This window comes from Bombus fervidus, chromosome 6 (assembly GCF_041682495.2).
Source record: "Bombus fervidus isolate BK054 chromosome 6, iyBomFerv1, whole genome shotgun sequence".
In the NCBI taxonomy this organism is placed as follows: Eukaryota; Metazoa; Arthropoda; class Insecta; order Hymenoptera; family Apidae; genus Bombus; species Bombus fervidus.
In genome coordinates, this window is record NC_091522.1 from 17,131,166 (window position 1) to 17,148,091 (window position 16,926).

General features: G+C 39.1%; 1 protein-coding gene across 1 annotated transcript in view; it reads left to right on the forward strand.

Annotated features, from left to right (window-relative positions):
- The window catches only part of Tei (irregular chiasm C-roughest protein teiresias), a 321,545-nt gene that overhangs the window by 240,548 nt on the left and 64,071 nt on the right, over nucleotides 1-16,926 (forward strand). Inside the window, exon 9 of the mRNA XM_072004984.1 lies at nucleotides 2,326-2,598. Coding sequence (XP_071861085.1) covers nucleotides 2,326-2,598 — 273 coding nt within the window. The remainder of the gene's footprint in view (nucleotides 1-2,325; nucleotides 2,599-16,926) is intronic.

Below are 16,926 nucleotides of genomic sequence, written 5' to 3' on the forward strand. Positions count from 1 at the left end.
GACGAAAGGGATGCCAAGGCAGAGAGACAAATTCACAGTCAGTGTCGGTGGAGAAGTCAGGAAGTGCGGGTTGCGTTGTCGATATAGTGTTGCTAGCGTTGTCGAGAGAGAGAGAGAGAGCGTTGGATCCGTTGTGACGAGAGTTGCCAATTAATTATTGAGTTATCTAAAGTATAGTACGTTATTGCGATTAGTTGATGTTAAATAACCATCGTTTCCTGTCTAGTCAACATCTGTATCGACCGATTCTTTGTAAATAAACCATCGTTTAATTATTATTAAGTAGTACATTCCCGATACTACAGTGTGTCTCGCTGCAAATTTCTAGATTTGGGGTTAGGTTGGGGTTAGGTCTTTTTTTAGATAGATTAAAATTAGATTTAATTTAGAATTTCTAGATTCTCGTGCTACAACTAAAGTTCTGTCCGTCATCGGATACGGACGGATTAGGTATCTGAAAAAGACGCGGTTAGCGAAAGGGAGGAGGTGGAGATACCTTCCAAAGGTAGTGGTTAGTTAGCAGTTTGGTTGGCCTATCAGTTACCAATCAGTCGTGAAACATAATACATTATACGAAGTCAAAAGCAATTGGGCTTGCAACAATCGACATCCAAAGTACTTAAGCTCTCGACAGCGTAACGAACAACAAAGTTGAAGTTACGTATAGTTTCAAAGATGGATAGCTACGGATTGATCGTTAAATAGAAACGTTAAAGAATGCTTTAGTTTCCGAGATCTCTTCAACGAGCTCCGACTATGGATAATATTTCAATTGCAACGTGTCAGATCGCACGAGGTGTATTTATGTAAAACAAACTATCTACGTGTGTAGATTTCAAATTCAGAATGTAAAAAAGTTACGATTCACCGAGGCTCGAAAACATGCCGGGAAAACTCCTCTCGAAAATTGTTCGGCAGCAGATAAAACGTCGATGCGTGGCACAATACGCGCTCGAGTATTTTTATATTTTTCCAGGATGAACGACGAGTCGATTCGACGCACATGAGATCACGACGCATGGATCCCATCGATGCGGTGAATCGCGACAAAATTGCCCGCATCGAGGATCAAAGCGCGCGTCAGTCGGAATTTCCGGTGATAGATCAAATTCGTAGGTAACGAGAATCGCCATTAAAAAACAGAGATTTTCCGTGCACTCGCGTATTCGCGAACGCGCGTGCATTCAGGAGGTTAACAAAGAAAAAGTGGAAACTCTTCCCTTCACCCCTTAATCTCCCACCCTTCTCTCAGTATACCCGCTGTTTGTTATAGCGTCACGACTGTGTTTGCTGTAAAATTCCGAACAAACTACAAGACAAACGAGGTATAGCCAGCGAGCCGACCGGGGCTTGAGGGAGGGTGTAAAAGCCTCCTATCGTCGCATCCACCACTTTGATCCCTTTGTTTTGTTATAGGATGAGCCAGAGGATCAGCTTGCTAACTCAAAGGACTGCTCTCTTTCTCCATCCCCTTCGACTATCCCCACCATCGTTTTCGTTTCGCCCGCCTCTTTGCCCTTCTTTCCTCTCTTCCTTTTGTTTCTCTCTTCCTCTCCCTCCAACCAATTCCACCCTATCTACCGACGTTCTAATTCTCCTCTCGGAGAGAAGATAGCCCGGCCGCGACATCACCAACCCCTCGACACCCTTTCTCCTCGTAATTGTGGACATAGCGTTAGCTCGCAGCAGAGCAAACGATCGCGCACATATAATTCCGCAGGTAGAATTGGGAAAGGAAAGGCACACCGATGCGAGCGTCATCGGTGTCCGTCCTATCTTCCCTTGCCCTCGTTCTCCGACAAAAAGATTTTCTCCGGAAGCTCACACGTGGATACGCCACTTCTACCTTGAACTTTATTCTCGGTACGTGCGTGCGATTCCTGATGCGCGGCCACCTCGTTCTTATCGATGACAACGACCGGTCGGATTTCAGGATCGCTTTAAAATACCTCTGGAAACGAATGCGAGTCGCGTGCCCGAGAATCGCGAGCACGCGCTCGCCTCTGATATGTCGGGGCCATTGGAAAAATTGAAATCTGTAATTTTCTTCACCCTGTAGCGGATATCCAAAGACGCCACTTTTGTGGAAAATATATTTTCCACGTTAAATTGTACGGATGGGAAGTTTGGAACGAACGTAGCAAAATACTCGGCGTATAAGTATGAAGACTCGATGGTTCGAATATTCGAAACGTTATCGTGCTCTGTTTAATTTCGTACATTTATTAAATAAATCTTGACGTGTTTGTATCTGTCTCTACCTGCCTCTCCGTTGCTTTTATTTCACCCTCCTGGCTAACATTTATCGTTCGAATCATCGTTTAGATGATCCAGACATGGAAACGGAAGCGGAAGCGTTGAACGGCGAGGCCACCGATTCCCGAAAGATGGAAGTTCAGATCGGGGGCGCGGTGACTCTGGAGTGCGACGGTGGTTGTTGGGGACACGGTCCTGGAATGGATCCAGTCGGTGGTCCCGGCCCATTGGCTCTGAGTCGAGTCGTTTACCAGGAAGCTGGCGAGTATCGCTGCGTCGCACCTGACAGAAAAATGCAAGACACCTGGCGTGCCCAACTACCCTATCACATCAAGGTCACTGGTAAGTCTCGATATACCAGCACGATTATTCCTATTGTGTCATCGTCGTTCTTCCTCTTATTGTTACCGTTTTGATTAAAAGTCTGGAATTCTCAAGATCACGCTGATGCCTGATCAAAGGCATCCGTAACTCGCTTGTCTGACACGTGATGGACCATTGCTACTTATGGCAATAAGTGTAGGTTTACTCTACCGCTGTACCGATCGTATTTGTTCCAATCCAAGTGTCGATCAATTATCAGGTTAACTGGAGGAAATGAATTGGTTTCTTACTCGAATTGTTAATAATATCTGTTGTTATTTCTTTATTCAGAGGTAGGATCATATTAGCTATTATTTTATTCTTTGGATAAATCTATCACAGCTTTCTGAGCCGGGAAACCTTTATTGCACTTTCTTACATGGACTAGGGATAAAAACAAAAGAACATCTTAAACCTATCGATTAAATCTATCGATTGTATCTACAACTATCTTCTAGTTACTATTCATTGTAAATAGCGCATCTGCATATGAATGGCGAGCGCGAATTCACGTTATCATTTTCAACAATATCTCGGTGTAATAACTTATTCTCTTGACGTATTATGTTTCCAACGTATCGTTATACGATATTTATGATCGAAATGCATTGAAATTCACCAAATTAATTTCTAGCAATTAACTTTCAAGTCTGCGATTATAGGAGTTTCCGACTAATGAACGACCTAGTTACCGGGTTAAAGAGAACCTTTACTCCTTTCCTCTTTAAGGAACTATAAATCTGCTCCTCCCTACCTATGTGAAAAATAATATCAGCGTTCCTTTAATACGATTAATTTGATAAAACGCGGTAGATCGTGTTGGATTAAGACTAATTTAAATAAAACAAAGGACGACCTTGAATAACGGAAACCATCGATAATCAGTGTGAAGAAGGAGTAGGTTAATTTACCAGGAGGGCGGCTAATTCAAAGCTTATCGTCATTAGTCACTATCATGAGACTAACCCTCTTTCGTACCGCCTCAATGGAATTATCCAATTTTCTCCAATAATTGCTCGCGTGCGCCCTTCGACAACCACCTAATTGCAAGACTTATGAACGCACTTTAGATAAATTACGTTTGATCCTCGGCAGACTGAGTCCGCCAATTTGAACGATTACTTTCTCGTAGACCACTTTTCCTGCCTTTCGTTTTCGCTCCTTTCGACTTAATCGTTTATCTATTTTTTCAAATTTTTCCCGAGGACGCGCGAAACCAGCGACGTTTTTTTACTCCGCGGTATAAATAACCATTAGCCAACGGCCTCTTTTAAATTGTTCACATTCATTAAGCTTTTTTTCGCGTATTCGCGACTGTTGTATATTTTTTCTGTATTTTGGAATATTTACACGAGTAACTCACGTAGGAAAAGCGAGACGAGAGAATTAGAATATTCCACCACCGCACGTTCTACAACCTCTTCTATTTTTTCCTTCCTTTTTCTCTCTCCTTTTCTTTCACTTTTTTCATTCTCGTAACATTATTATCGTCCTTCACGATGCTGCAACCGATGGTTTTTCCTTTCCTCCTTTCTCCGGCGATATATCGCGTGTAACACCGAGGAAAACGTGTCCTTTCCTCCGCTATGCAATATGCGATGAGTTTGTTGTTCCATAAACGCATTCTTACGCTCGACGTTAAGCGAATTTTCAACCGAAGAGCAGCAGCTTCTTTGAGAAATCAATCGACGCGCTCGCGTCGTTAAATACCTGGATAAATTGCCTGTAGGAGAAAAATTAATTAAAGCGAGATAAACGCGGTCATTAAATCGGTGTGAAACGGGCTTAAGAATGGTCAGCGAACGGAATTGAACGTGCCGAGACAGGTCGTCGACGTTTGACGATCGTCAAATGGAATTACCTTGTTTCTACCATTGTTATACCGCTAACTTTGCTCCACGATAATTCTCCGAGTTATGTATAGCATAAATTCCTCGTAGTAATTGCAGGAATCCTTGATCAGTGAATAGTGGGATCGAGAATTTATATAATTCCAAGAATTTTTAATACAGTGATCGTATAACGCGGGAATTTAAATAACCTGAAAAATTAAAAATTCTCCATGTCCCTTACTTGGGGAAAATACATACAAGAACCGAGGTAATTCTAACATATCTGTGAGCTTTAAAAATGCCAAATTCGAGTGGAAAATTTTCAAACTTTTGCAATTAATAGCCTTTACATCTAATCGGTATTTCAAATAATTCCGAGAACGTCCAATGTAAAAACCGTATTAAAAGAAACAAGGATCTAAATAATTCCAAAAGTTCGCAGTTGAAAAATCATTTATTCAAGAATCGAGACAGTTCTAAAAATCCCTCGTCCACAGACTGTAAAATAGAAACTTCAAGCAATCCCGAAAACGTCCAATCTAAAAATCCCGTTGGAAGAAACAAGAATTTTGAATAAATCCGAAGATCGACGTTCTGGTCGTTTTCACGTGAGTGGTCACGTTCCCCCATAGTATCTTTCTTCGGAATGACGGATATTCGACTTCTCGAAGGGTGGACTTGGATGAGAGGGAAAGAGAAAAGTCGAGTCAATGGTAACAAGAGCAGGGCCTTCGTCGTCGTGCGACTTCTGTTTGATCTTGGAAATACGCGTGTCTATGTGTAGAAACATAGGTGGGATGCGCACGTGTACATTCGAAGACCCGTTTTCCCCTGGTAAGGGCGCGGAAAACAAGTTTATGACGCGGAATGGGAATTGGTGCGTCGTAAAGGCTGTTTGGTACGCACCATGTCCTGTGGAAATGATCCTAGCCCATTTTGAAGGGGTGAGAAACTGAATCTTCCCACTACACGTTGGAAATTGTGCAACTACCATAGTTTCATGGTTTTAACATTGTCAAACGATTCTAAATTGTTCACGTTATACGGTTAGTTTATATTTCAAAGGATAGCAGTGTTTAAAATCTCGTAATTCATTTCTGCCGAAGAAAGAGGATTTTCTAGGGTTTATTTTTCTGGTTTTCTCGTTTGAAATTTTTTCGTTTTCTCTTCAAACGAACGAGGTTTCCAGTTGTAAACTAGACAACAAGAAACCATGTAAGAACTTGCTCCAAGTGTAAGATGATTTTCGACGTATTCGACTTCCAGTGGGGTGTAAAATAAACGAGTTCGTAATTAACAAGAAATCAGTTGTACAAAAATAATATACGAATGAAATATCGCGATAAAGTTTAAAACAAGAATCAACGTTCTCCTTTATCCAAACTCGACCTACTTTATTACACGTTTTGCATCCTTCCTGATATTTCTATGGTTTAATTCACATCTAATCTCGAGGATACAACCTTTACGACCATCGGAAACAAAGTATCTGCGAGGTAGCGTAACATCTTCTTTTTCCAAGGCCATAAAACGTCGATGATGTAACAAGAAGCAGCATCGCAAACATACGAATTGCGATTCAAGCATCGTATACCCGAAGAACACGATAATCCGACCTTAATAAGAATGTTCTTCGCGACTCCTTGTCGAGAGAGTTGGATAGCCGCGAATGAAAATGACGCGGGATTATAAGAACGAGAACCGAGCGGATATCGGGCAAGAGGAGCGAGAAGACGGGAAACTTTGAGAACGTTTAACTTCTCCGTTCTTTCACCGAGCTTTAGGCAAAGTAGTTCGAAACGGAAACCGATCGTTTGTCGTTTCTGACAGATTATCGAGGGTCAACGTCCAGCACTCCGGGTGGAAAAGCAGTGTACGCTTCCCGGAGTATTAGAATCTGATTCAAAACCAAATCGTTAGTGGAATTGACTATTATAAGTTTGTACGCCGAGTGCCGGCTTGGTTGAGAGAGTTGAAACCAACAGCATTTCCTAATGAATTTCTCCCTCTAGCCAAATATTTTACGTCAGATTCTACCTTTGAATCAGCTAACTAAATAATCCTTTAAAAAGTAATCGCTATACGTTTTGTATGATGATAGGATATTTATTAAATCAACGACGACGAAGATTTTTAATGTCAATTAATCGTAGACGCGAAAGAAAGGCAAGATTCGATGACGATTCTACCAAACTACGATACAAGAGAGTTTTCAAGTTTTCAAATGTAAATTGCAAGCTAAACACCGAAAGATTTTTAATGTTTTTAAATTTCAAAATCCGAAAGTTTAAATTTCTGAAAAAATGTAATTAAAAGTTCCAAAGGTATAATCCTTTAACGTTCGAATCTCAGCATTTGCGCATAAATTTTCGCTCTAAAGTATCGTACTAGATCCAAACCGATCGAACGTTTCTTTAATACCCGTCACAGAGCGCATTCCGCGCACTATCTTTGTCCACGTTGCTTACACATCGATGATAAATGCAGATTCTTCTTTGCAAGCCGCAATCGTTGGCCTTTTCTCATTCTACGGTCTGCGGAAGCCTTTGCTTGCTATCCAGCCCGAGGCAATCGCTGAAGCAATCTCGACTTCTTATTGATTGCAGCTCAGGCAACTCGTGCGTGTAAGGGGCTCAGCCAGTCGAACGGTATCCTCGGGATTTTAAAATCGTTTCCCTGGATTGAACAAGGGGACGCCGCGGGAATCATCCTATCGCGAATTGTCTCGATTTCTCTGCTTGTTTTTTTCTTCCTCTGTTTCTCTTCTTGTTGCGAGTTGGAAAAACAACCGAACGAACCATTTTAATTCCTTCTGCAAATTATCGATTTTCTGTGCAAACATCGAAGAGACCGGCAAATTTTGTACGTTCTTGGAATACGTGGAATGAAAAGAATATCGCGGGGAAAATACAGCGAAGTTTGTTGGTTATATAAAACGTCAAGTTCCGATTTTTACGACTGCCCAGTGTTGACTTCCAACAAGGTTTCTCGCTTATTTCATTTTTTCCCTTTGATGTGTACGAGCTTTGGTAAACTTTGCAAAAAGTAGATTAATATTAGAAATGTATTAAAAATAAACGAATAGAAAAATATCGAACGGCGCGATAAATTACTGTAATTTATAATATATTCGTTATTTACTTTTTCTCTCTTTTCTTTTTTATTCCTATTTCATAAACCCACGCGCGTAGAACGAAGCGTGCAACGAATATGCTTTGGATAACGTGCACTTGGATTCCAAGATCCGCTTTTATAAATATTGCAGTCAATATTTCTTATCGGTGTTCCATGTATTTCTCAAAAGTTCGCGGTTCTTGACTTTGCCCGAGTTATTCGTTCGTAGAAAATCGCGTTTTTCCTGCGTCCGAAAAACATAGCGAAAACATAGTGTTTTTTCGAATTCGTTATCGTAAGAAAATTCTATGATCCTACGGAAGAAAAACCGTTTCTCTTCTTTAGGTAGATGGTTCGGTTAAACGTTTCGAGAAAAAACAGTTGCAAAATATTCGAGAATGTAGAAGAAGTCGTAGGAGCAAGGAGAAGTTTCGTGTTGGACCGAATTGTGGCCGCAATAAAACTACATTATGCTCCTGGTTCTTACGTTAGTTGGCTCTCTGGAACTCTACGACACGTTCGCGATAATTTCCCCACGAAATTGCGAACTGCTGCCTGCACGGGACACACTTTCGCAGTTTTACATGGTCGTGGTCGTTTATCATTAGACGAGCAGGAGTTTTGGGATTAAAATCTTTTTAAAGGAAAGAAAAATGGGAGGAAAGGAAACGAATGAAAGAAAAAGGTTGAGAAATAGAGAGAGAGAGAGAGAGGGGAATTATAACGAATTTTCGTCGCGAGTCACGAAAGATTAAACAACCTGTTGTTAATTAAGGTTCTCGGGAAATTTGCAGTTGAACGCTTTTCACGAGTAATTCGAGGAAAATTAGTAACCCGTCGTTGATTAAATCAAGTTAGACACTTGCTGATTTATGGACGCTCGTTTCGTACCGTGAAATGAAACTCGAAAAGGATGCAGTTTCCGAAAACAGTCGAGATCATTGAAACTAGGAATTTTATTTACTGTGATGTATCGTTGTAAATTTGTTTCTTGAAATTTTCTTTGCACTTTAATTAACGGTATACGGTATCGAAGAAATATTTTAAGGAGAAGAAGCAGTAACTGTCTACCGTGTGAAATTAAATATTTCTTAATTTAATTCCACCGGTCAAAATTTCCCAGTCTTGCTATTGTAACATTTTCATCTGAAATTATCAGTGTTTATATTAACCCTTTACGAGCACTCGAATTAGTTCAGCCAAATGACGTTTCTCGACCGCTTTACGCGAACATCGTTATTCTCTGGCATTTTCGATCTAATTTCTCTAAACTTGATTCGTTGGAATATCTTTGTGAAGACACTACAATCATTTAATTTAAACCTTAATGTTCACTCATACGACAGATGTAATTAATATTTATCATTTCCAGAAGACCGGAGAATAGCAGGTTTAATCTTAATCGAAGATTAATTTCCAGAAACTGATTTAAAACTTCGTTCACGAGTATTCAGAAACTTTATGCTTGACTTCCAACTTCGTTTCTCAATGTACTTTGTGAAACGAAATCGTTAAACAATTTTTAATCGATATTCATTTTCTTCTTCCTGACAATATTCATCAATTTCCTTGCGAAAACGAATAATTGGAGCGCAAAACTTTCTCAACTGTCTTCGCGAATGTCTGATTTACATAAAATTGTATCTTTAAACGTACTCCACACTTTTAATTCATTAGTATCGATTTCTAAAACGCGAGGAACGTTGCTCTATTAATTACATCTTTCGTTCACACCACCGAAAAACAGAGAAGAATTCCTCGTAAAGAACATTCGACAAAAATACTCGAGGGAACCTTTAGGAAAAAAAGATACGAAAAAAAAAAGATCCGTGCGTTGATTGACGTACTTTTAGACAGAAATTCATCGTGGCTGTTTCTCGGGAAAGGAGAAGACGATAACTGGATTGCTTAGCTCGACAACCGAGGTTATTTCTTCGGTTACGTACGGCTCGTTAAGCGTTCGTTAAATGTTCACGCTGCGCCGAGCTAAGACATGCACCGTTTTTCGTCTCCTTTTCACCGGGCCGCAAGTTTATTTAAGCGCCGCCACGGGAACTTATATAATAACAAGTTAAAGTGCTATACACCGCTCCGTAAGTGGCTTTTACCGAGGATTATCTTGCTTCACCTGGATCCCGTCAGGTTACCACCGAAACACAAACATTGGTCGCGGATAGTACACCTCCTTGCTTTGAATTCGCGTGTGTGCTTTGCAATTTCAATCGACGTTACACGTTAGTCCATCTATGTATGTATACCGTAACATGTTGCAAGGAAAAATTATTTAGAGACATTTTTTGATTTTTCGCTTTCCTTCAGACTTGCGTTGTTTCAAAGAGAATTTACAAAGAGTTTAATACATTTTTCCTTTAAAAAGAAATATAATATTTTTTCCATTTCTTTCTCCATCAATTCAACCTTGGCATTACTTAGGAGAAAATAAGACGTACCTTCGAGCACGCCTTCTTTTTAATGAAATTACCGTCGCAAATACACTTGACTCGTCCGAACTAAATTAACACGCTAACAATTTCCTTCCCCTTTCTTGCGTAACAAGCCCAAGCCATAGTACGAAGCCGGAGACAGAACGAGAGGACTATTCGCTAAGCTCCCTATTCGGTATCCTCCGTATAATAATGTCTTTCGGTATCTCGTGGTTCGAATCTAAATTTAAATTGCTCAAACACTTTCTGCCGTGTTCAGATACCTATCTAAAATTGTTGCTTTAATATCGACCTCGCGTTTTCCCATTAAAGAATAATCGAGCGCTTGAATCTCGATTGTTGCCAGAGAATCGTCAAGTAAAATTTCTAATTAACCACCCGTCCCGCAACATTCTCACCCAAAATTTCATTGTAACAAGCTACGATCGTAAGAGGGTCGAACTTCTGTTCGCCTAAACAACCGTCTTTCGTAGCTACGTCTGGTAAAGCATGGCAAAGACCGATACCACGATTTCGTATTTGCATGGTTAATAAAAGGAACGGTCGAATCAGCGAGTCATTTACAAGGGAAACGTATCAGAGTGGCTAGGAACAAAGGGCTGATTATAGGATCAAAGCGCAGGAAGCAAGAGGGAAAGGAAGCGGTTCTGCCGTGAAAAGGACCTCACACTCCTCTTTCGTTCTCTTCTGCTCCCGTCTCGTTTGGTTTAGTCTCGTCTCGTCGACGGCAATAGCTCACGGCGCGTTGCAAATTTTTCAACAAGTCGAAGTTTCAGTTACGCGCCATCCAGTTTTTCCCCTCCGCGCGGAAATTAACCAGGCCTCCTTTTGTGGCCTGTTTCGCGGCTAGTGAACGCGCTCGCGAACGATATGATTAAAGGAAGCTGAATCTTGCGGCTTCTTCGTCTCGACGAGCTTCTCTTCTGTTGCTTTTTATTCGTCGATTCGGAGTTATGACCGGTTGAATGGAAATCAGAGGCATCGCCGTTGCTCGTTTCAGCAGGCAAATTCGTTGATGAAGAGGGAATAATCGGTCTCGAAGATACTTGGACGATAAAATAAAACGAGCCTGGATCTTTTTCAGAACCGTAAGGAAATTTAGAGGCTAATAAAATTTTCAGCTCTTCCTTCCCGGAATGTTTAATTGCGGAAAAAAGGGGTTCACGATGGTTACAGAATGACAGCCCTCTTTAGCCGTGGAAATCGGGGTCTGAGAATTTATAATTCTAGAGCACCATTCGAGCCACGCTTCGGAAATGGTTTATTATACTGTTGAAACTTAACGATTGCTTCTAGACAGAAAAGAAGATTGATCTGATTGATACGTTACATAGCAAGAAATAGTCTGGCTGCTTCGCAAAATATAGATAGTATCGTTCCAAATGTATTAACATTATCATTTAAAAAGAGAATAAATTAAATATTGTACAGTGTGAAATTCCTAATTGCGTCTAAAATATTATCATTTCGCGAATATATAAATATAATCGATAACTATAATTCTAACAATCACTGGACATTCTGTAATAATTGACCCAAAATATCGAACATTGAACAGATAATAGAATTTCACAGCCCACGTATTACTACTTCCCTAATACATATACAATTAACAATGATAATTAACGTAAATTTCACACGTCAATAATCGGAATTCTAAAATTATTTGATATTACAGCAAATTTGTAATATTTTACTAGCTAAAATAATCCTGAATACAATAACAAAGTGTTTAAAAAATAATGCCGAACGATAAAAAATACGAATTGAATGTACGTCATGCAAGTAGGAATATCAGAAAATCGCATTCGAGCCTATTAATTCATGCGTCTGGTAATAGTCGACAGCTAGAACGCTTCTTATGGCGTTATAATTGAACGCGCAAAGGTGACACGCTCGAAGTGTCGTGATTCCAGTGGTTGCTGATGGAATTCCGCTTTCACGTACACGCCCGCCACATATTCCGTGGAAACCGTCACGAAGCCTCTGAACAATTTTCCCCCGCGGCAATCTCAGGCTTCTCGTCGATTGTTGTAGCAAGTTTCCTTACGGTGTTTCAGCGCGAACGATTGCACTTACGACAACGCCGAATGCATACCGAGAATTGAGAAAATGTCACGCAATTGCCGCGAAAACGAAACCGATAGAAGCTAACCAAAATGAGATAAATGGAAAAGATTTCTTGCACGATACGATCGAGATTAACGTCTTTTCTTTAATTTGATGTCGCAAGCATTGTTCGGAGTCTAATACGACGCCATTTTTGCAATAAAAGTTAACACAACCAAAGAAATAGAATTTTCTAACCTCAATACCGAAAACTTGATTTCTATGTATTAATATTGAAATTTATATCATATGAATCTGAATATAATTTCATAAATGAGCGATATTTCAATAACGTAATCGCACACATATGCATAACAATTGTACAAGAATTCAGAAACGTATAATCGGAAATTTAACCGGAATGGTAGATGGAAATGAAATCACGCAAATGTTCGAACAATCGCACGCAAAAATTCAAGAATTTATTTATTTAGAAATAGATAATTAACTCACGTCTAGCAGCAATACGGAGAACAGCATACGAAATTCAAGGATTCTGGAAACGTATTGCGAAGCATACGCGTAAATATATTTAAAATAACGTACGAAAACGCACGAAAATATACGAAGAAGTTCACGACGCGTATAAAGTCGTATAAAACTACGTAATGCGCAGGAAACGTGCCCAGAAACTCGCGGGGTCTTGTACAAACAGACTAGATGTCACTCGTGGACGCATGCGCATAACCTCGCCAATCTATGGAGTAATAAACGGGTAATCGCACGCGAAATCACGCGAGTACATACGCGAATGCACGCGTTGATTCATGGTTAAACATACGCGAATACATAGAGTAATCCATTATTAAACATACGCGAACACATGTGGTAATACATTAGGGACCAATCTTAACCACCGTTGGACATACGAGAATGCATGCAGAAAAACACCAATTACCACCCACGCACACCTGCCAACAGAAACGGTAAAATCTAGATTAGCACACGGCATCTAGTCTAACCCTAAACCATACATACCCACGAATATCTACGCAGCTTGTTCAATTATGTTCTAGAATGATTGAATAGTGCGATGTTTACGGTACGACTACTACGGAGAAATTGGTTATAGTGCGCAGAGCAGCGTCATCGATTCAGGTATGTCATCGATATTATGATTCGAAGAATACGAAAATGTTGATGGTGAGGTTATTAGTGTAGTATCGTGGAATAATAGTTTAAAAAAGGCCAAAAGAGATGAAATATTCCCATGGATTTATAAAGCTCAGCGACATGTCCCTGACCCTTCAGAAAAGTGAGTACTTGAAAAGGCGTGATTATATTTGATCACGGACGACTGTGAAAACGTGTGTGTGGTGGGAGTACGAAAACCATTAAAAATGGATGCTTTGGTGGAAAAAGAGGTTATTGCTGTTGTCGTTGGTTGACGTGGGTTGCGAGTTTCGAGTTGTCGTTAGAAATTGATTAGTTGTATCGATATAGTTACTTTAGTTGTACATTAATATATTAAAAAATAGTTCTAGTTAAATAATCATAGTTTTCTGTTCCATCGTACTAAGAAAAATATATTATTAATAGATTATTATATTAGTAATAGAATATATATATGAATTTCTTTGTTACCGAGTTGATTATTATTAAAATTCAATAGTTTCGATTATTGATTGACGCTATTAATTCTTACTGTTTAATAATTCTTACGATTGCAAATATAACCAATATTTATAATACATTGTGGGATTTTTCAATACTTTTTGAATTTTCACATCATATTTACAATGGTCTATGCAATGGTTGAGCACAATTTAATAATCCAGTATAATATTAGGATAATATAATAATACCGGTTGTTATTTATTCAAGCAATATTTGCAGTTTATATCTTTTGCAATTAATTAGTGATTCGTCGACGATTCGAATTTGAAGCTTGTTTATATATATATATTATATATATTATATATATAATATATAATATATATAATATTATAATTATATAAATATTAAACTATATAAATATTAATAATATAATAATAAAATATTAATAATATATAAATATTAATAAAAAATAAATATTAAATTATATAAATATGCTTGGTTATACCAGCTGCTAATTGTTTAAACTTCTTCATTGGTATTTTGTTATCCTATTTTTACATTCCAATTCCATAAAAATCGCATTGGCCATTGACGCTTTGTATAGAATGGAGGCTACTGTGTTAAAACAGGGTGGACTCTATAGTTAGAATGTTCATTCTCACAACCGTTACTGTAAAATTCCCTTGTTCTCTGTAAAAATTGTCTCCTAACTGGAACTAGTTCTGAAAAACACGAGCATATACTCCACTATCTAGGGACTCGCTTTTTCTCTCGCCATATTCTCTCCCTATCGGCATTAACGAACAATCGTACACATAGAAAACTGGACTGTCCATATGTAATACATATATTTTATTTTGCAGTTTTACAAATATGTCCCACCTCTTCGTGCTTTTACCGATTTTACTTTACCGTGCTGCGGTATATTTCTGTACTTTTTTCGTCTTCTTCTTTTCATCGACTTGCTAATTAATTTTTATTTCTCATTAACACTCCACGTTATAATCGATAGGAGAGACATTTAAATATTTAAAAATCCATGAACTACTACAGCCACAGAAAATATTGACGCATCGTTGTATCTGTTATATCATTTAAATGTTAATTAATTAGATCCAAGTATACTAAACTTCGTATGATTTACTGATACTTTCATACAACTACGAAACTTGGGTATTATGAAAACGAAATATAGCGTGTAATAAAAAGACGCTTCATTGGGAAATAAGGGAATGTGCAAATACTTTTTGTAGTCACGGTATATCTAAAAATTCTTACATATCACGGAAGATCTCCACAATTGCAAATATATGTATCTACTATTTTTCGCTTTGTCGGATATGTCAAACCCTCTCCGATCGTTTTGAAGGTTTCGATGAACCGCCAAAAGAACGGTACTTGCCAGCAGGCGGTGCGGCGTCGTAGCGGAAAAAAACAAGATTGAGTGGCCGTCGAAGGAATTTTTCTTCGAGCCACGTTACACGTATGCGGCCGCGTATCCCTTCATCGCTATTCGATGATGAACGACTCGACTCTGTCAGCGTCGCGTTAGACAATGTAAAAACCTTGGACCACGAGGATCAATTGCCCTGTCGTAATGGCAATAGACGGTTCATCCTTGCCGCATTTTCCTCGACGCTCGAGAATTAAGCGTAGTCTATTGATCCTCGATCCACAGAGCAACCACTTTGCTGGCTGCAAGGTCAATTCGATCATGATTAAAAAGTAAATTGCGTGCCGATGACGTGACGTTGAATTCGTTGTTCGATGTTCTTATAATTGTATTTCACGCGGATAATGGTAACTTTTCCCATATAAAACGTTGCAAAGGCAAAATTGATTAATGGTATAAAGGAAACTTCGTAGTTGATAATTTGCTGTTAGAAATTACATATTTTGCTTATAAAACGTGATAGCGATATGTCTCTTATGTATCTTGTAGTAGGAATACATCAACGTAACATATGCATGACTGGAATACGAAAGAGAACTAGAATGTGAAAGATAATATTGTAGAACGCAGCAGAGAGGAACGTGTTCGTATTTTGTCAGAGACAGATATAAGCAATAAGAAACGTGAAAGTTACCTCTTATTAATTTAACATGTATAATAATTCTTACAAATTTTGCCACATAATCTCGAACAAATTGCTAGCTGTATGTATTTTCTAATACATATGAGAACCAATTAAATTTTTTACGATATATATTTTGATTAATTAAACATTCTATCGTACTTACACATGAACATAATACGACAGAGAGTAGAATAAGTATCGAACGGTTCCAACCACATAGCCACAGGAATTTTCAAGTGTCCAACTTTCATAATCCACTTCGTATGGTGGAATTACTGCTTTAATCCGCCGGTTCATTACTCGAAAGTTAACAATCGTTCGATCGAAACGGAAGAAGCTTTCGGTTGAGATCTTCTCGAAACGAAAAAACAACGGAGCAACGAAACGGTGGGGAGAAAGAACAAACAGCTATCCTTTTTAACAAGCGATGCAATAATAAACTGTAGCTGCTCGAACGAGAACGCAAATAAAGCCAGAAAATTGAAGACAAATATATTTTTAACTCTGCTTGCAACTTTCGTTATGATCCATGGTGAACCAGCTGTGCCTCGTTTTTTCACAATTGCATTCCCGTGAGTCATATGGGGAGAGGTTCTTCGTCCTCGTTCTCCTGCTATCCAACCAGAAAAAAAAAAAAAAGAGAAACAATAGGAAAGTTTGATTAGGGCGATAATCGAGCCATGAAGTACCGTTAAAGCGAATTACGATCGTTGATCGTGGTACATTGCCACTTAAACACGAAAGTTCTTTAAAAATAACTGGTGGAAGGGTGAATCTGATCATCCAGCTGCCCAAGGGGATGACGGAAGAGAATATAGGGAGTTCTCAGAGTCAATGACTCTCTGTCGCGTCTTCGATCTCCCCTGTGACTGGATTTCTGTCAGCCGAGATTACCTTTTTTGTCATTCCTGTCACGTCTGTCTCTCTTTCAGTCACCCCCGCCACGTTCTCCGTTCTCCTATCTACCCTTCGTTCTTCCCACGTTTTTCGCCCGGGAAGGATATTTAAAAATGGCAGGAAAAGACGATGGAAACGTTCTGGCGCGTTGATCGCGAGATATTCGATTGATTTCCAGTCGCTAGGTTGAAAGAAGGTGCTGCTCGCGAAGGAGGAAATTTTGTTGTTGGAAATAGTTAAGAGTCGTTCGAGTTAAATTAACTTCCAGTTCGCTTA